The 20,252-nt window shown below is 37.9% G+C and overlaps 1 protein-coding gene across 2 annotated transcripts in view; it reads left to right on the top strand.

The window, feature by feature from the left end:
- LOC309575883 (transcription elongation factor A protein 1) overlaps positions 1–20,252 on the top strand; it is a 45,973-nt gene that overhangs the window by 14,333 nt on the left and 11,388 nt on the right. The window contains exons 1-3 of one of the 2 annotated variants that reach the window (XM_082286737.1): positions 4,258–4,365; positions 10,065–10,127; positions 14,548–14,653. In XM_082286737.1, coding sequence (XP_082142863.1) covers positions 4,297–4,365; positions 10,065–10,127; positions 14,548–14,653 — 238 coding nt within the window. In that variant the 5' untranslated portion in view covers positions 4,258–4,296. Of the gene's footprint in view, positions 1–4,257; positions 4,366–10,064; positions 10,128–14,547; positions 14,654–20,252 lie in introns of those variants that run through there. The other variant, XM_082286739.1, reaches the window with a different exon arrangement.

The following is a 20,252-nucleotide window of genomic DNA, read 5'->3' as shown; positions in this document are numbered from 1 at the left end:
AAGTGCTCTATGTTAAGATGTTGTGGCACATCAAGAGTCTAAGAATAGCTAGTAACAATAAAGATGCAATATTACACAGGGTAATCTGCCAGTTTATATTTAATGAAAAACATTTTGAGTGATGCTCAGTTTCTATTTACTTTCAGCCCTGGCATCCCTGATAAGGTAATTGTGAGGAGAAACGTTGCCTGAAACTAGCATAGTAAAAAACCCCCAAACAACACAATGTAATACTGTATTAAACTTTATCAGATATAATATGAGAACAGTGGTTTAAGTGAAGAACGTGACTCAAGAAGTTTTCAGAATGTCTGTTGGTTAAATTGCAAATGTGATTCTTTGAAGATTAATAGCTGTAGAACAGATTCCCCCTTCCTGCCCCCCACCTCCTTTTTCTTCCTTTTCATCGCTTGCCACTCTCATTTTACCACCATTTGCTTTTGGGATAACAGGTTTTATTAATTCTCTTTGAGTTGAATGAGTGCCTTTCATGTAGCTGATTGAAGTTGATTTAAACAAAGTACTTGTATAATTTAATGGACATCTGCAAAGTGAACCAGTAGATAATGTTTTTCTTTTAGGACCAATTGCTAGAAAAGAGCAACCCATTGCATCCTTTTTTATCTGCAAAACTTAAAAATTTCCAGCCAGTTTGCTGAAGTGTAGTGAACTTGCTTCAGGCATCTAAGTGGGAGGTTTAGCTTGTGTGGTGAAACTAGACTTCCCTTGTTTAGGGTTTGCTACTTCTACTTCTCTGTATTAGCAGATGGAGTCTGAATGTTCCTTGGTTGTGAATACAACCGAACTCTTAAAGTAGTTTGTGCTTGAAATAATTTGCGAGCTGTGTTGTAGTATTTGAAATTATCAGAGGGGATCTTTAAGAGGCTTAAATATTTTAAGTCTATATTGAAAAAATAAGTAAAAGTTGCCACAGAATAGAGAAGTCTAACAAACTTAAAAACTCTAAAAACTAAAAAAGTAGTAAAAACCCCAAAACATTAGCTTAATTTTTTTTTTTAATATTTAAATGCCTGCAGTTACTGCTTCTAAGTTGAAAAAAGTGAAGACATTTTGAAAAAGTAAATAAAACAAACCCAACCCATCCATTGTATAACTATAGAACAACTAATCAAGATGTATATTGCTATTTCAGAAATTTTGATGAAAATCTTCTTGTGAGGAATTGGAACTTCTGTTTGCCATAGCTCCCCTTACATGTCTGTGATTGGACTCATCTCCTCTTCCTCTGCAAAGGTTGGGGACCACTTGGCTGACTCAGCCCTTTTGAGATTCTGTTTTGGAAGATCTAAGATGTTGCACTCACGGCTCAAATAAAGAGTTAATAGCCATAACGTGACTCCATAAAACCTTTTGTAATGCTGTGAATGTTGTATTTTGCACAGTTGTGTTAATACCTGATTAGAGGAGCTTTTTCCATACAGAATATCATTCCTGAAAATGTGGGCTTTAAAGTGCCTTGATAGCAGTTCAGAGATCCTTTACTACAAATTATGTTGTAGTAAAACCTGCTACTGTTGCCCCTCATGGCCCAAATTTCTGAAGGTGCTGTCTCATGTCAAATGAGACTAGTCAGTAAAAATCATTATTTCATACATGCACCCTTTTAGGAGAGTCATCTGTACCTGCTAAGTCTTAGTATTGTAGAAGGTCCCATGGTCCGGCAAATGACAGGCTCTTGGGAGTTGGATACAGGCTTTCTGCATGAGCAGGTGTGCAATACCCTTTAGAAAATGTTGCAAAGGAATGGTGAGGATGTGCCATAACAGGTAAGTGCAGGGCAACAAACAGTGTGTTATTTCTTCTTTCGAATGGGTTAATTTAGAAGAAAGATGCTAAACAGAAAGGAAAAGGTCAGGTAGGTCACTTTTCCCTGTTCTACTCTTCCTTGGACTTGCAGTGACGTGTTCTAGAAGAGATTGGTGCTGTACAAAGCTGCTTGATTTAGAACCAGCTAAAAGAGAACAACCATGTGGAGTGCTGTGTGTTTCTTTTCAATAAAGACTTGCTGTCCCAAGGTTGATAGAGCAGCTGATGTAAAGAATCTGGTTTGCACTGGTTCAGTTAATTGATACCATTCTGGTATTGTAGCATACAATATCAATAATGTATTATGTTTTCTTTTAATGCATCTACTCACAAAAAAAAAAAAAAAAAAAGATTGTTCTTTGAATTCCCTACTGAAATATTTCTCTGATGCTACTTTTTTAAGATTATATGTTAAATAAGTGTAGTGTGCTTTGCCTTTTATAAGGGCTGTCATGGGATTTAATTTACAGTTGTCAGTTTCTCACCTGATACATTTTGGATGCTAATAGATTTCATCTGCATTTTGAACTCTTTCCATGCATTTCCAATGAAGTCGGTGTTGAATTGTATTTTTAAAAGAAATTCTAGAAAAGTCTGCGTGACTATTCCAGAGCTTAAATACCTTTAAACTAACCAAACTGACTGATTTGAGATTTCTAGTTTTGTGATTGTGTTGTCCCTGACCTAACTTGCACCTACTGTAGAACCTGTACAAGCTTGTTAATCCTGTAGTGTAGCAATAGCTCTGAGCTGCCACCACCCAGTGCATCGCTCTTATCATTGATGTGATTGTGGGCAAAAATGATGCTAAACTTCATTTGAGGTTAGCATCAGGTTAAATTCTGGTGTTTGATTATTACAGGTATTAGGTAACTAAATCTAGATAAAATGAAATTAAACCTGAACTGGCACGATCCCTTAAATATTGTGACAAGCAGCATTATTTTATTTTTGTCTCCCCAAAAATCTGCTCCTGAATGAAAAGGTATTATTTTCCTTAAAAAATAATTTCTTTGTTCTTGTGGGGTTTTTTTGCCCCCTGTTGGGCAGAATAAATAAAAAAGCTGCAGACAAGGTTTCTGTATGCTTGTCCAGTTCATAGCCCAGATCTAACCTGGGGGAAGATCCTGTGTAGGTCCCAAATAATTTTAATTGCTTCTAATATGTCTGTTTCTCTGCAGGCCTTAACAGCTGACAATTGTGTGCATTGAGCAGGGTGTAGCAGTGCCCAAAACCCACCTGTCTTTATTTGGCTTCAAAACACAGGACAGTCTTGCTGCCCAGTGCATTACAGACAAGTGTATTGACACTTCTTGCATGATGGCTTCCTTGAGTGTTGTTCAAGGAAAAGGCCTGCCTTGCCTATTCTCCAAAAGGTACATATTTTGCAGTCCTCAGTTCACAACTGGGGCATCCACAGCATTCGACTGCTTACTAATAATGGATTTATTAGTATAAGCACCCTCCTGGATCTCAGGAAGGAATAATGTTTCTGTAACCTTCAGATGTGCCTACTGTTTTTGTGAAATAGACACCTGTTTATGGCAAAAATGGTTTCATGATGCTGTTCTCGACTAAAACTCGCAGTAACATGGCATCTAGCTCAGTTGATGAACAGAATTCCATTAGTAATGATGTGTAAATGTCAATCTTTAGAAATGTGATATGTCCCATTGGAACACACAAGATTTAGACTAGATCTAAGAAGCACGGTAGCACCTCGCAGTGTGATGCTTGGCCAATGCCAAAGTTTGTCTCCTGCTCTGTCGTACTGACTCGGAACTTGTGTCTTCCAAACTGACTCTGAAGTTGCGATTTGAAACCTTCATTCCATTTAATATAAAAGTAACCCTTAGGCTTCTTAAAAAAAAACAAAAAACAAACCGAAACACCGAAACCTTTATATATATATAAACCTTTTCTGTTAGAGGGGAGAGAGGCTTTTCCCCATCCCTTTGACGCTAATAAAAATCAAGTGTCTGCTGTACTTCTGAGCCTCCTGCCAGCCGAAGAAAAGCTCGGTCGAAGGAAGGGGATTCCGGGCGACGTGGTTCGCGCTGTGTTAGCGCGGTACAAACAGGGGCAGCGTTAGCAGCACTGCTGAGAGAGGGAGAGGGTAAGAGGTTCACAGAATCGCAGAAGATCTGACTTGGAAGGGATCCACAAGGATCATGGAGTCCAACTCCTGGCCCCGCACAGAGCACCCCAAGAATCACACCATGGGACTGACGAGCGTTGTCCATACGCTTCTTGCACTCGCTCAGACTTGGTGCGGAGCCCAGCGAAGGTTGTCAGAAGTCATACACCTGACTGCACTTCTGCTGGGTTTGGGGCTTTTTCGGGGGGAGCGCGCTGCCAGAACGGCCGCAGCCCCGCCCCTGCTCTCGGCGTGCGGCAGCGCTGCCTGGCTCCCCTCCCGCGGCCGGCGCTCGACGCGCGCTGCCTGGCGCCGCCCGGGCCGCCGCCGCCATGGCCGCGGAGGACGAGATCATCCGCATCGCCAAGAAGATGGACAAGATGGTGCAGAAGAAGAACGCGGTGAGCGCCGGGACGGGACGGGGCGGGAGGCGGATCGGCGGCGGTGCCGCGGGCCCCGGCGTGGCCCCGGCCGGCCCTGCGCTCCCTCCTTCCAGCGGGCGCGGGGCCTGTCCCTTCCCGCCGCCGCGTTTCTCCGCTCTGCCCGGCGGCCTCGGCGCTTCCCTCGCCGCCCCGCGGGGCTGCGGCGCCTCCCCCCGCCCCGCCGCCAGAGCAGGGGGCCGGCAGCCGGGTCTGCTCCCCGGCGGAGCGGCCCCGCCGCCCTCGCTCTGGAGCATTCGGCCGAGAGGAGGTTCCCGCCCGGACACCGGCCCTGGCTGGGAGCGGCTGCGCGCTCCGCTTCCTGCTCGCTGGAACCGCGGCGTTGGCCTTGCTCGGGGCTGTGGGGGAAAGCCTGCCCTCGAGGAGAGTGCCTGCGGAGATGGGCCCCTGTGCATGGGGCGTTGTCGCTTCTAGGCCTGAAAGCTAGAGTTTTAGGTGGGATGTAAAAACTAAGATATGAGTGAAGAGCCCAAACCCAGCTGCGACAGGGCCAGAGTTGAGTGGGTGAACTTCACGAACAGATGGGGAATGTGAGCCTTTTTTCTTTCTTTCTTTTTTTTTTTTTTTCTTTACCTGCAACACTTTTAATTGTGTTTATTAATCTGGAGAATAAATTGTGCCTCAGTTAGGTAGGATTCAGTTAGCTTAGCTCAAGTGTTCTTGTCATGTATGCCCTTCATACAGAGCTCAGATAACATATGGTGTTTATACGATGCCTACAAACACATAAAAGTAAGTAAAATCAGAATGTAGAGCAACAGCCAGGTAACTGATCATGGTTATACATAAAACAGCATGCAAGTAAATTGTGAACTCTGTTTAGTACTTCTTTATCAGGTGGGCACATTGCTATTCTCTGGAAATTTGTGCTTGCATTTGTGATTGCTCTTCCTGCAAGGTACTATTATATACATAAAGTTAAGGGGTTTTTTCTATATGTTATGATGGTACATTAACAGTGATAGCTCAGAACTCAGCACTATGGAATTCCACTTTATAGATAAAGTATTTTTGTTATTGCTTATCACTGGGCAGTATAAAGAGCATTATTAATAATATTTACATATTTCTAGAAATACTGATTTTATTAAACCAATGAAATTTGTTTAGTTCAGAATACAAACAAATTCATTGCAAGTACACACAAGCCATGCTTCAGTTCTTGAGGTTTGAACTCTCGAATTGTGGCAGCAGGAACCTCTTCTGGAGGAAAGAGTTTTTTATGACCAGCATTCCTTAATTCCATATTTTTTGTCTTTGTTTTTATTTCTATTCTCCGTGCTTTTAAGCACAAAAGCATTTGGTGTCTAACTTTCTCTAAAACTGAAGTAGGCTCTTTCCTACAAGGTGTTGAAAGAGTGAAAACTTACTGATTGAAATGCTTAAATATTATGGTCATGAGAATGACAAAGGGCAGCCAGCTCAGTTTTATTTGTAAAACTTCTGACAACAGAAAAAAAATGACAGCTCTCAGATAATATGAGAAGGACTGTTGATCCTGGGGAGTAGCAATATCAGGGATGCTACAGGTGACCACAGGGTATTTCTCTGTGATCTGAGAGGCTTAGAAGTTTGGATAAAATTCCTAACAGCAGGTGGGAACATGTATTCACACTCTAGCATGTGTAACCTAATTAACTTTCAGAGCTCTGGAGAGCAGTGACTTCTTTGGGGTCAGCATAGGTCTGGTGGCTGAGCACAGCAGGCACAGCTGGGCCAGGCTGTGCCTGGCTGGAGCCAGTGCTGGACCTTCATTTTCACCTCCATCCGAGGAGTGAGAGCATGGGACCACCAGAGGCAGTTGGGCTTTTGCACTGTGTTGAAACAGAGCTCCTTCACTCCAGCTCCTTACTACACACAAGTGGCTCTGTTGTTGGTTTGATGTCTTCTCAATGAGCTGCCACTGTGGCCAAGAGTGGAAGTCTGACAGTTTGTCCAAGGCACATGTGTGTAGCATGATAAAAACCCTTACCTATATCAAAGGAGAGGAGGTACAATGGTATTTAAACCAGGAGATGCCTCTGTGTTTTTCTTAGTAGTCTTTGTTGTTTACAAGATATTTCTTTAATTGCACAAAGTGATTTCCTACTCAAGTCTGCTCTGCAGTTAAAATGCTAACTTTAGCAAAATTATTAAGGCAGTCTCTATGAAGAGGTACTTTATTGTCTCACAAAGATGAAGAAGAATTGAGAAATGCATTCTTACACAAGTACCCACTGAATAATGATGCTCTTGACAACCTCTTGTGTTCCTTTCTCCATTTTTACTCATCAAGAGCAGGTGCTTGGTCTGTGTCTTTGAATGAGAATGATTTAATGAAACGCATCAATAATAAAGGAAAAAAAACCTTTGAAACTTGCTCACTCTGAAGCTGTCAAGAGTCAAATGACAAGAAATGTTTCATCTCTCATACAAAAGGTGACTCTGGCTTGTGGCAAAGCACTCTGGTGTTTCTTTTGATGAGTTGAAAGGGCAGGCCATGCAGACACTCTTTCTGAGTCAGTCTCTTGGTGATTTGCTTTGTCTAAGGATTTAATTGTAGCTGTGCAAATTTCGTAACTATTTTAGTGAAATGATATATGCGGTTCTTCTGTTTTGAAGGAGGAAATAATATGATTTAGTATTTCATGCACGGTGCGATACATATTTCTGCTGTTGCTTCAAACTAAAATAGGTATTACTTCTCCTTCAGAACTGTGAGTGGATTAAAACCTGTAGTGCCTTCCTTTGAGCTTTTGTAGTATGTAAGCACACCTTACTTTCATTAAGCTGCTGTAATGAGTAGGTATGAAAACTAAGGCTGCACCCATGGATTAAAAAAATCAAGAATGCCTGAGTAAGTTTAGAGAAGAAAATAAAATTATCTGTGTTATTAAATCTATAGTCCTTTAAGTAGAACAGAATTATAGCTGGATAGCTCTGCTGTCTTCAAAAATGTACTCCATTTTCTACTGCCTGAAGCACAGCTTTAAAATATGACTGTAGAATACCATTCTGTGGTGTTGTGATCTGACCAACAGAAAGAAGCTGAGAGGAGTAATCTACTGAATCTGTATGAAGCTGACTTCTGCTAATTTAAGTGACAAGGTAAATTGGAAGCCAACCAGCCTAGGAGAATGGGGCATTGCCTTTCATTTTGTATAAAATTAGAGAAATGCCTTTAAAAGAAGATTTATAACAGTAGTCTTAATGGTTGGGGGGGGTTTTTGAACACAGAAGTCTTCCATTAAGAATAAAAGTAATTACAAGTTGTACTGTGCAACTTCCACACTGATTTTGAGATACAGAGAGCATTTGACTTTATGCTAAGAAAAGTGGTTATGAAAAACTGTTTAGTTGGTATGAGTTTAAAACCAATTTAAATTTAATTTTAAAGCATCTAATTCTAGGTACACACTATAATTGATTAGAGAAGTATGAAGGCTTAGAAAGGATTAGTGCATTATAAATTTTGGTAATTTGTACAGAAACCAGCACAAAATCTAGATAACATCTGTTAACCTGTTGTTTTTTGGTTAGGTTTGGTTTGGTTTTTTTGGTTTTGTTTGTTTCTTTGTTTTGTTTATTTTGGGTTTTGTTTTGTTTGTGTGGGGGGGATTTTGGTTGTTTTTTAAATTTTTTTTTCTTTCTGTTGTATTTTTTTTTTAATTGTTGCATGGTCCGTTAACCTATGTATCAAGTTACTAGTATTGGAAAACATTTACTCCTGGAATAATAAATTTGTTTTCACATGTACGGTTGAGAAGGGATATAACAGGCAAAGGAATTTTGACTAGACTGTATTTCTAAGATGAGATGAAGGGAGTGCTACTTTGCATTACAGTATTATTTTTGTGTTGAATTTGCAGACTACAGTAAGCTGTGTTTATTTTGAAATTACTTGCTATGTACAGTTTGCTAATAACTTAATTGGTGTGGAGGTAAGTCTTATCAGATTATATTTTTAAAAATGGCACATTGGCTTCTGTAATTAGTTTTGTTTTGGCTAAGAAAATTTTCTTGAATTTGATTTTGTTTTGTAGCAGTGAAGATAATTAACTTGCTTTATTTGGATCTGTGTTTGCACAGAAGAAACCACGTTTATGGCTGTTGAGAGAAAAATATGGTTTAGTATGCCAACTCAATTTAGCACCTGAAAACATCGTGACATTTCTCAGTCTTGCATCATTCCTGCTAAAATTGTGTGGTTAAGACTGGAGAAGTTTTATATATCATGAATAAAAGTTAAATGAGGCTTTTGCTATCGTGGCAAAATAGTAAAACTTTAGCTTTATATATTAATTGAATTTGTGTAAGGTGGGATTTGGTGAAATGTTTGGGTTTGGAGGCTTCTTTGAGTCAGAAGTGTTTGAAAAACAAAGGTTGTAGCAAACATTTGAAGGTGTCCAGAGCTGAGGGTTTTTGGATGTGACTCCAAAGTTCCACTTTCATCTTTCTCAACCTCCTGGTGGTTATTTTATCTTTAGTGGTTAAATTGTAAGACTGCAGATGTCTCAGAATATTTGAAGTTTCCTTGCAACAGGTGTCATATTAGAAGTTAATTAGGGAGAATTTGAAAAGCAAGCAAAATGCAAAATAAAATAGGATGAGTTGAGAGGTAAGGAAAGAAAAAGGAATCAAATTCCACAGATCTGCAAGATGGAAATTTTGTGGGATTTATTTCCAAACCTCATGAATTAAAAAAAAAAAAAAAAAAAAAAAAAAAAAAAGAAAAGAAAAAGGCGGGAAGGTAATGAACTGAGCCTGGATAGAATGGCCTCTTGGATGCATAGGCAGTTGTTGCCTCCCTTCTGTTCATAGCTTCCAGGTTCAGCACCATGTGCACTTGGATAACAGCCAGATCATCTCAGCCTTTTGGGGATTTGTGTAGTCTTACAGCCCACGTGCGCAGTCAGAAGTGGCTGGTGCAGAGCTTTGCTGAAGTAGAGTTGGTAAATCATCAAGGTTGGAGAGGTTAAAGAGAATTACACAGCTCACATGTATGAAAACTTTTAAGTAAGGCCTACATTGCTAAGGAATGAGTAGCTGGGTATAGACTTTGTTAATGCCTAATAGTACAGTCTCTGAACTTGACTCATCTGATATCTAGAAAGCTGCTAACACAGAATTAGTTAGTACCTTTCCTAACAGTCCTAGCAGGGGAAAAAGAAAAACCCATGATGTGTGGCTTTACCACATCACCACAAATACAGTTAAGAATGATGTCTATGTATGTTTTATATATATGTGTGCATCATTGATGCAATTACTCTGCAGAGCTTCTCAGCTCCAAGTTCTTGTCCTAAAACTGTTGTGGTTGTTCTGAACTGAAAATTGTTGCTGTTGTCTGGATCGTTTCTGATGCCGTGAAGTGAAATACCCTTGAAGATATGTGTTGGTTAAGTAGTATTTGACAGAACACTTTGACTGTCATTTGAGTTACATGGGGTAAAACTTCCCTAGTCTTTGAGTGAATACTTTGATTTCCAAGTTAAGGCCTGTAAATGCTTAGAGATTGTGAAGTGGAACATTCCTTGATCTAGTTCTGTGGGTAAATTGAGAACTGATGGTTTGAACCCAGTGTGTGACACTGAAGGCAGGTAAGATTATGTTGTTGATATTATATTTGAAATTCCTGATTGCTACTAAGTTGACTTTTTTATTTTCTTTCTTTCTTTTAGGCTGGAGCTCTTGATTTGTTGAAGGAGCTTAAGAATATTCCCATGACCCTAGAGTTGTTACAGGTATGATTTTCTTACTGTTGTTATGTTGCAAATGTTAGCTCCATAATGATGAAGGTGGAGCCAGCAGATGTGAAAGAAGGTTGCACTATTAAAGTAGATTTCTAGGTTGAAAGTCCTTGGAAGCATTGTTTTTGTTGTATGGCAGTCTAGTCTCACTTGAAGTGAGTGCCTGATTTAGGGCACTTAAGTATTTTCTTCCAGTTGCAAACTCTTAAAGCTTATCTTTCTGATTAAGTTGAGAGTAGTGAATTTTGTCATGAACAGAGGAGAAGAGCTGCTTACAAATTTACTGTACATAGAATCTTACATTTTTACTCTAACACAAATGTGTGTTTCCTTCCTCCTGAAGGAGAATGCACCTGACTACAGCTGATGCCATTTTTTAAATGAAGTTAGTTCTGGTTTTGCATTGTAAGTGAGGAGAAACATAGTTGATACCTTTTAGGCAAGTTGTATTTGATACACACTCTGCATGTCCTCTCCCCCCACACTGAGTAGGGTATTTCTTAAAATAAATTATACTCCTCTTTTACTCTCCTGGGCTGGAGTGATGGAGTGGTACAGTCTTTCCCAGTTGCATGGATACACTAATGTTGCTTAGATTTGCATCTCTAACAATATTTCCTATATTATTTGTAAATTCTTTCAAAAATTAAACTTGGTCAATTTTCCTTACATGTCAAGTTTCAGAGCTTGTCATGTAATTGATCAGTGAGCCACTCTTGTTCCAAAGTAGCCAGATATTCCCTATCCATGAAAATTTTCAAATGGCAGAGTTAAATCTGAGACCTGATTTGCTGTGGTAGCCACTTAAATTGGAGAAGACTGAAAAGTAACTTTTCTAAGGGGCATTAATGGTCACAGATAAAGAATTACCTATAAAGTTCAAATCTTAAAAGTGTCAGAAGCAATGACATTCTTGATTCATGCATCCTATATATTTGCAGAATGTACTTAATAAGTTATTACTAATCCTATTTCTGGCAGAAAATAGAAATTTTAAGGTGTCACTTTCATGCATGAATGCTGATACAACTCTGACTTTGTCCTCTATGTATGACCTTCTTCTTTTAAAAGAAAACAAACTCAAAACCCCACAGAAAAAATATCCCCCACAAAACAAGAACAAAACCCAGAAAACCCCTCCGTTAACCTGATTTTGTGGAGTTTCTTTGTGCAGGTCTTAATGCAAATTACATTTTGCACTAAGTGTAATAATGTTCTTTTACCTTTGGAATTAAGAATCTCTCTGCAAGTGCTCTGGAAATTCAAGTACTTTGGGATACTCTTTCATAGGGCATTGACTGTACCTTAATTAGGAAGTTTTTAATAAATATCCATTGCTGTATTCAAAACAGTTCCACTGCATAAGATTGCATTTAGCAACATACTTGGACTCAATTTTACTTTTTTTTTTTCTTGAAAGTTTGATAAATATATAAAGTCTGACATGAACTTTCTTTGTTGGCATCCCAAATTTGCTTAAGCAATGGAGGACTCTGAGCAAGTGTTGAAGTGTGAAGTAATCATACGCATTGGTCTGGCGGTGGATCATTAGTGTGCCAATGTCAAGAAGGGTAATGGTCATGAGGAAGTGGGAGCACTGTTGTCCTTTACCTACATCAAGAATTCTGACAAATGTGTTTGAATTGATGAAATGCAGGACACAAGTGAACAGCATACCATACCATTTTTTAAGAAGTTTTGAAAGCTTGCTACATTGAGAAAAGCTTTGCTAGCTCTCTTATTCCTGTGTAATAAGTGATGATTTTTCTTGTAACATCACTGCTACTTCAGCCTGAAATGACAAGGTCCTCTGACTAGTTTTACAGGTATGTGGAATAGGAAGGTGAATATCATAGTCTGGACTCGTGCTGGTGTCTTGTGCCTTTCTTGCCACATTTTTTTTCACAGAAAGCTGAAGTGGTTACAGGCAGTAATACCACTGTGTTAGATCTAATGAGTTTTATGTAAGTAAGTTGATTCGTGCTCAGCTAGGCAGGGAGCCAGTAGGCTTCCTCACACATGATTTTATCCCGTGGTCTGACTTGCAAATCTGTTTAGCAGCTTCACAGCATTAAAGGCATCGTGTCCCTCGTGCTAATTGTGGTTAGTGCACAGCCAAACAGTGAGTGAGTCAGGCTTTATTTTAACAAACAGGTTTTACAGGAAATTACACACACATGTGCAGAACTAGGCTGTGATGTGCAGCCCTTGTTAATGATTTCAGGGCAGTTCACTGGCAAGCTGTGGAGACCTGGGAACCCAGAGGTGGTTATTCTTCTGTGGTTCGTTTGGCTCTGCTTTGGTCTGAGTGTTCACCAGTTCTCTATCCTCACACACAGTTTAAAGTTGGTAGCACCTCTGCTTGCTTCAGTGGGTGCTCTTCCTCTCCAGCTATGTTCCTTACATTTTGCATTTGTTCTGGTTTAGAGAAGACTTGCTGCCACCATGTGCTCTGCTTTGTGGTCAGTCATAGGTTGCTTATGCTCGCTGCTGCTCACACCTACTGAGGGTTGCTGGCCAAAGCTTCAATGCTTCAGGGATGAAAACAGCTGTCTTACACTGTCTTTGACTGTCTTTACTCTGAAAGCAGGTGAAAAATGCTCTAGAATTTAACAAGGGGAAGAATGAAAGTACTGGAATTTTTCACTTAAAAATGGCAATCAGAAGAACAGCTCCCCAGGCAGGAAGACTGAGGAAATTTCAAATACTGCCAGCTGGTTTGTCATTAAAACTTAGTCATTTTGAGAATATAACACTGATCTTTTGTGATTATCTGTGTCAGTTAGCAGGCAGATAAATTAGTGGATCACTGCTTTCTCTCTTCAGGTAGACCTGATCCAGTGCTCTATAAAAACAAACAAATGAATTGTTTTTAGGTACTGCTTTAAGAAAGCTGGCAGTTCAGACAGTTCCCATAAACTGTCTTTCTTGTGTGATTAGAAAAATAAATTTTTCCAGCTAGTTTCGTGTTTTCCTTGAGTTTTTGGATTTTACTTAGCTAAATAAGTCTGTGAGTTTGTGTGTTTTCCCTTTGCTGATGAGCATAGGCTGTTGTTATGCCCAGGTATTAATGGAGGGTTCGGTTTTTTGGTAGATACATTTTTCTCATCCAGATGTGGTATTTTATGGATTTTCAAGGACATGTTATTCTTTATTGTCTGAACATAATTTTGAGATTTAAGTGTTCAAAATATCAGGAGAATTGGCCAGTACCATTAATCTGAGTGAACAGAGTCCATCTTGGAACACTTTAGTAACAGGTGAGTAACCATCTGTTTTCTTTAATCCAAAATATGTGTTTAGAGCTGATGCTCAGGCCTGAGGTTATTTGATGTGTTTCCTTGGCTAAAATAGCTACGGATTATTTCAGTATGTTTCCAGTATTTAACACATCCATGGTGCCTCAGAAAGTGTTGTTTGGGTTGTAAGAAGTAATTAACAGGAACAAATCATACCCATTTTTAGCAAGCCACAAAGATTTAAATTTTCCTTTAAAGAAGAAGGAAATTTTTGATGATCTGTAGCAAAAGTAAGTAGAATAGTTTATATTTAGTGAGTCCTGTAAATGGTAATGCAGCAAAACTAAGCATCCTAAGAACAAAGAAAATTCAGTTATCAGTCAAAATACAAAATGATAATAAAATCCTTATTTATATTGTTAAATGCTTTTCTCCTCTTGTGAAGCTAAAAGGGTGGAAGTATTCTCTTTGTTGCATGAACACATTAGCCATAAATCTTTGAAAATGTTACTGTTGAGCTAAATTTATATCCCCATCTTCTGAGTCTTGAAAGGTGTGGATTGTAACTTACTCCCATATTCACTCTGTAGGTGGCAGTAGGGGCAAAGGCTTAAAGCTTGTCACCACCTTGGCCTTTTCAGAGATAGGATAGCTCATTTTTTAAAATCTTAAACACAGAGAGTTCTGCTTCTATCTGAAGTCAGAACTCTCTGTGCTAAGGATTCTAAAGAATCTCAGTATCGCCAAAGTTTTTAGGTACCTAAAACGTGCCTGCTCCCAGCTGGTATTAAAGCTTTTTCCACAGCCACTAAATGGGAATTCTAAGAGTATGATGTCAGTGAAGAAGATAGTGAGCATCTTATAGTGCCGAAGTATAAATACAGTCTTTACCCCTTGTGCCCACCATCACTGCCCACCCATTCCCAAACCTTTGTGATGAAGACAAATGGTAATACTGTTGTATTTCTTTCTAAAATGTCCATGTTGTTAAAATAATTTTTATAAAGGCTTGCAGCATTTTGTTCTGATAATCTCAAGAGAAAAGAAAACAAACCCACCAGAAAAGAAAAAAAGATGCTGTAAAAACTTATGTCAAAGTACAAATTTATATGTGTTCATTTGTTAAATTCTCTTTGTGTCACTTGTGATAATGTATATTTCTATTTCTTTTGTAGTCTACCAGAATTGGAATGTCAGTGAATGCAATACGCAAGCAAAGCACAGATGAAGAGGTTACATCTTTAGCAAAATCTCTTATCAAGTCTTGGAAGAAGCTGTTAGGTATGGCAACAGAAACGTCCCTGCTCTTGCATGTTTTAATTCTGTGTAGCCTTGATGCACATCCTTGACATGCCTTGCTTTGGACATATTTGTGCTCTTGTGTGAATGTTGAAACTTTCTACACTGATGTAATTGGTTTTACTCTTTGGCTGCCACTTGGCCATTACTGTGAGAGTATTTTATTGGGGCTGGCAGGCAGTAGGAAATCAGCTGCTCTGATGTGATTCATTTCTGAAGTCTCACTGCATGCAGTTGAGCTGGAGTGACTGTACTGTAGCACCAAGCACTAACAAACCTCTTCTTGACTATTTTCTTTGTCAAATATAACAAGTACTCTGAAGAACTGCTGCAAAATCTCATGTGAGAGGGTGGAGGCTTTGAAGTTTGGTTATGAAGTGATTTGTGAAGAGAAAAAAACAACAAAAATTATGTTAAAATCTGTTAGCACCTACAGGTAGTGAGAAACAGAGCTGCACTTTCTAAAACCTTCATAATTTTAAACAGCTTACTAATTAGTGTCTTAATATTTTTTGTTTACTTTCCCTTAAAGCAATTAATACACTTAACAAAACCTTTCTGTTAGGGTTTTATTCAGGGGTATTTGGTAATACTTAATATATCTGAAAACGCTTACGTCTCAAACTGTGTCCAGATACATTTGTTCGTATACTGTGGTGCACTCTATTTTGTTTCTTTGTATGTAAGTTTAGGTAAACTAAGGTTCTGAAGCTTAAAATTTAAAATAGAAAACAGTTTACATTATGATTTAAATATTTACCATTCTGTCTGGAAAAATATGCTAAATACCAGGAGAGTGTTAGAGTCCCCTACCATTTAAATTCAGCCTCATTTTTATCAATTGTGAAGTATTTTATCAGATACTTTATTACTGTCTTGTAAATGATACAGAAAATACTCTGTAGAAATGGACAGTTTGTGCATTTTAAGAACTTTAAACTTTGATGTTCTAGTAAGAAGCAACAGCCCCTACAGCAAACTTTTTAAAGTTTCCTTAAAGACTTTTAGCCTACCTACTAGTAATACTCGTTTTAGTAAATTTATTAAGTTTAGCTAAAATTAGATAACGCTGAACATGCTGATAAAATACCTTTAAATTCATAATGACCTTTACAATAAAAGTAAATGCATATAAAGGATATTAATGTAGGATCTGATCAGAATTAAGTGGTAAATAGTAAAAATAATATACTTTTTATTTTTTAACTTAAATGCAGAAGTCCAACTTTATTATATCAGGACATAAATGTGGTAAGATATGTAAGTGGAGAAATTGACTTGCATATTAGCATCAGTTACTCTAAAGACTTCCAAAAGTAGCTGCTGGATTGAGTGATTTAGCTCTCAAGTTATTAGAAGTTATTAGTCTAAGTTCTAAAAACAAAACCCTCTCAATATTTGGTGAGAGTTAATTTTTTATTTCTTGGATGTTCAAATTTTTAATACTGCAACTTAGCTTAGACAACATAGTAGAGAAGATACTCTCATTTCCAACAGAATTCTCAGCGTTTGGGAGTGTGCTCAGATGCTGCTCTCTTTGGGGAGTGGGAGATCTGCCTGATTATTGCTGTGCTTTGACCAAAGGATTTGCCATTTGTTTGTGGAGATACTAAAAATAATTGCCTCATTTTTGTAGCACTTGAGTACCTTAAGTCAGTCAAAATTGTCTTAATATGTTGTTACTTAAAGCTTACTGGTGTTTAAGTGTTCCAGCATTGTAAAACATGGGGAGTGTCCCTCCTTCCTGGAGGGTTTTCATGCTGTAGAAGTCTGGGTAAGAATGTGGTTCCTGATGGGCATGGCAGGTCAATCTGGGTGTAGGCTGCTGCTGAAAGGAGCAGTCCTGACTTCTCTCCAGCCCTTTGCTCCCTCCTGTGTTACAACTAGTGCTGGAGTGGCTATCTAGAAGACCAAAGCTGGGAACTGGCCAGTTGGAAAGTAATTGTTTTGTTCATTTCTTCTGGCTTAAATTTCAACTATCATTTTTTGGTCCAGCCTGTTTGTGGTTACTGTTTCCTGCACAGGGATTGTAGCAGTAACAAACAGCTGGGGCAAGTGGACCTTCCCCTTTTGTAGTTTGCTGGTTTCAGATTGTTTTAACACAGCTGGGAGACTCTACCTAAGGTTTCTTGCATGAGGTAAAGTCAAACATGTGAGGAGCTGGAAAGCAAATAAGAAATATTTGGCATTTATCAGAACTGAATGCTTCTTGAGGCAGTGGGTATGTGACCTTCATTCATGTGCTAATTTTTGTTACAGGACAGATATTATTGTGTGTACATTATTGTGCCAGCTCTAGTATAGTTGTAGTAATGCACTTACTACATAAAATCAGATTATTCCTGAAAATACAGTACTGCTTACATTCAAAACTTAGGTAGTTACATTTTCATTGGTTGCAATGTAGATCTGATAATAAAGCATAGTAAGGCAAATGTTTTGCCTCTTTTATCACTGCTCAGAAATTCATTAGAATGTAAAGTGTCATAGCTGTGAAAGATAGGGTATAAGTATGGGTGGGAATCTTACAAAGTACTCTTATTCTGTTTTGTCATTAGTTTTGACTTTCTCGGAAGAATACGAAATACCGTATGTTGAGCTGCTTGAGAAATCAGTTTCGATTATGCTGTTTATAGTGCATGTAAAGTGGTATGGAGCAAAGATGGCAGCAGAAGCGGACAGCTGTTAATCGTACCAAGCATTGTACTCAGAGCTCTGAAGTCTTTGTGAGTTATTTTTATAAATGACATTTTGATTTAGGCAAGAATTGTTGACTGTTCAGGCTGCATGTAATGTTTCAGTTCAATGCTATCAGAGTTTAGTTTTTAGGAATGCATGGGAAACATGAGAACAAATCAAAGTGAGTTGTGAAGCACCAGATCTTTGTGGCTTGACTTGAGTCTTGCCAGGTTACCAATGTTTTTTTGGAGGGGTCGGAAGCTGTGCAGCAGAGGGGCTTGTGACCATCGTCTGAAGTGACTCACTGGGTGAGCCACAGTGCAAGGCCCCTTCAGATACTTTCTGAAAGTTAAAGCACACAGCACAGATGGTCACAATTTGCACAATGAGCTAAATTCAGCTCTCAGAGTAAAATGCTGTTCAGTTATAACATGGAATTTACAAATAATTGTTTTGCCAAGTAGCTGAATATACAGAGTATGCTGTTCAGATAATGAATCTATGCCTACTCATTTAGGTTGTCAGGAGTGTTTCTTATATTAGAAAAGTAACAAAAATTCCTTAAGGAATATAACCCTCTTAACAAACAATTACTTGCTGAACTGAAGAGTATACAGTGAAAAAGAATGTCCAGACCTCTAAGTAAACTTTCCTCGAGTAACTTTATATACTGAACTAAAAATGCAGAATCACAACACAATATTCGTAACATTAAGTGATAATCTGTTGCTAGTATTGAAAACTAAAAGTGAGGCCACAAACATTTTGAAATTCCTATTTCAAAGAAGGGCATGCCTGAGTAATTTTATTTTAAAAGAATGTTTAAGCGTTAATAACACCAGTCAGGCATCACAGAAGTATTTTACTCAGATTACTTTGCTCACAAAATCCTTCATTATTTTGAATCTGGGTTTTATTCTCCTGGAGCAAGCAGGTACAGTCTAGGACTATCTTACAGGTACGTTAATGCTGTCACAAGGTGAAGTTGTTCAAGGATATCTCAAAACCTACTGGCTTTGCTCAAAAAAAAAAGTGTTCCTGGCAAAACAAGTTCTTAAATTAGAGTCTAATAGCGTTCAAAAATATTATTTACTATTGATAAGAAAAGTACATGTCTTGATAAGACATCAAGCAGAATCAAGTGCAAAACCAATTTCAGTAGTTTCATTTTCATATCAAATATGAGCTGCTGAAATCACCTCCTGTCAAGTGTATATTTGGAACTGTTCATGTACTGTTAGTAGGTCTATAATTTGTTAAGCTAATCAGTGGCGAGATAACACATGATAAATTATACCATGTAAGAGAAAAACATACATAGTGAATAAGTCCTTGTGTCATGGTCTTTTGTCACTGATGATAAAAAAAATCTTTAAAAATAGTAAACAGTTCATAATTCTGTTGTTTATTTAGGGATTTTTAGATATTCCTCCTCCCAGTGCTGCTACTGGAAAGAAACTTTACTGATCTTACCTTCATGCCTTACTACATCTTGTAGAGGAATTGCTGACAAGTGTAGTTGCTTGTGCATCTCAAGATTATTTGGTCAAAGTCAGGAAAATGGAGCCTAAATAATTATTAAATATTAAGGTTGTTGTTAAATTAGTAACTATGTCATTTGATACCTGTTGTCTTATCTCTTTCTTTTAACATTTTTAAGCTGAATATTCAGAAAACTTTCCAGGTTCTGGTGGTGATTCATGAGTAGGTAACACATGATATCCTGCTAAATTAAATTTTCATATGATTCCAGGTAATAACTAGTCACCTTTCCTTACCGTTTCTGAAAAAAAATTTACTTTAAAATTTTCTTAATTTAAAATTAGATTTATAAATTAATAACATTGCATCTTTATATCTTCTCATTTTTTTCTTGTTACTAGCAAGTTGTTGCTACAAGCAATGTCTAGTGTTGTCTTGTAACCTAGTTAGAAAAATCTAGGAGAAAGCTGTTAATGGCTTCTAACATTCATAACATTAGTTACGTTATCTGGCTGTATACATTAAAATTTTTTATTAGATAACAAAGTTAGATACAGTTAGATACTGTTATATCATGTTTGACCCTGGAGAGTTTTCACTGGAGAAGCTTCAAGTATCTTTCAAATTAATTGCAAGTTCCAGGTAGAAACTGCAGTGCAGTTGTTAAACTTTGAATGTCTTACTCCAATGGCTAATAGTCTATTCTTGTTACCAGCATATTCTTTGTATTTTAAAGAAGAAGTATTAATATGAATTAGCTTCTCTTATTAAAAAACCAAAACTTTGAAATTGTATTTTATGGTCTCCTGAAGATGCAGTAGCTAAAACTGTGAAGTTACAGTTTTCAATCCTAAAACTGGTGACAATTTCCATTTGTTTCTGAAGAAAAAATAGGTAAGTTTGAATAGCTGTATGGAGTTGAAAAAGGAACTGCACAACTTGTAATTTATATTATATAAATATTTATAATGTTCTGTAGACTTCCTGAGGTGAATCACATTGGAATTTTTAAAGACATTTCACAGAAGGGCCATTTTTTTTCCACCTTATTTCGTTAGAATTTCTGTGGTCGTTCATAGTTCCCATTAGACGTCATTCTTCCTTTCTATTAGAGTCTGGCCATTGAATGTAAAATAAGGTAATTAGTAGGGACTTTTAATTTGTCAAGGATAATTTTTCTTTCCCCAGAGGATAGGTGAAATGCTGTCTAGCAGGCTGTTAATTGCACTCTGTTCTTTTGTCAATACCATATTTCAATATAACAAGTTATTAATGTTTGAGTCTAAAGATGGAAAGCACCTCTTCTAGTGCTTTCCAATTTATGATCCATAAAAGCAACTTAAACACTCAGGATACTATTAACTTTATTTTCAGCTTTCTGAAACTAGATTAAGCAAAAACATCTATAAACTCTTAAGTG

Source organism: Coloeus monedula (genome assembly GCF_965178545.1).
Source record: "Coloeus monedula genome assembly, chromosome: 1".
NCBI lineage: Eukaryota > Metazoa > Chordata > Aves > Passeriformes > Corvidae > Coloeus > Coloeus monedula.
This window is presented reverse-complemented; position numbering and strand designations above follow the sequence as displayed.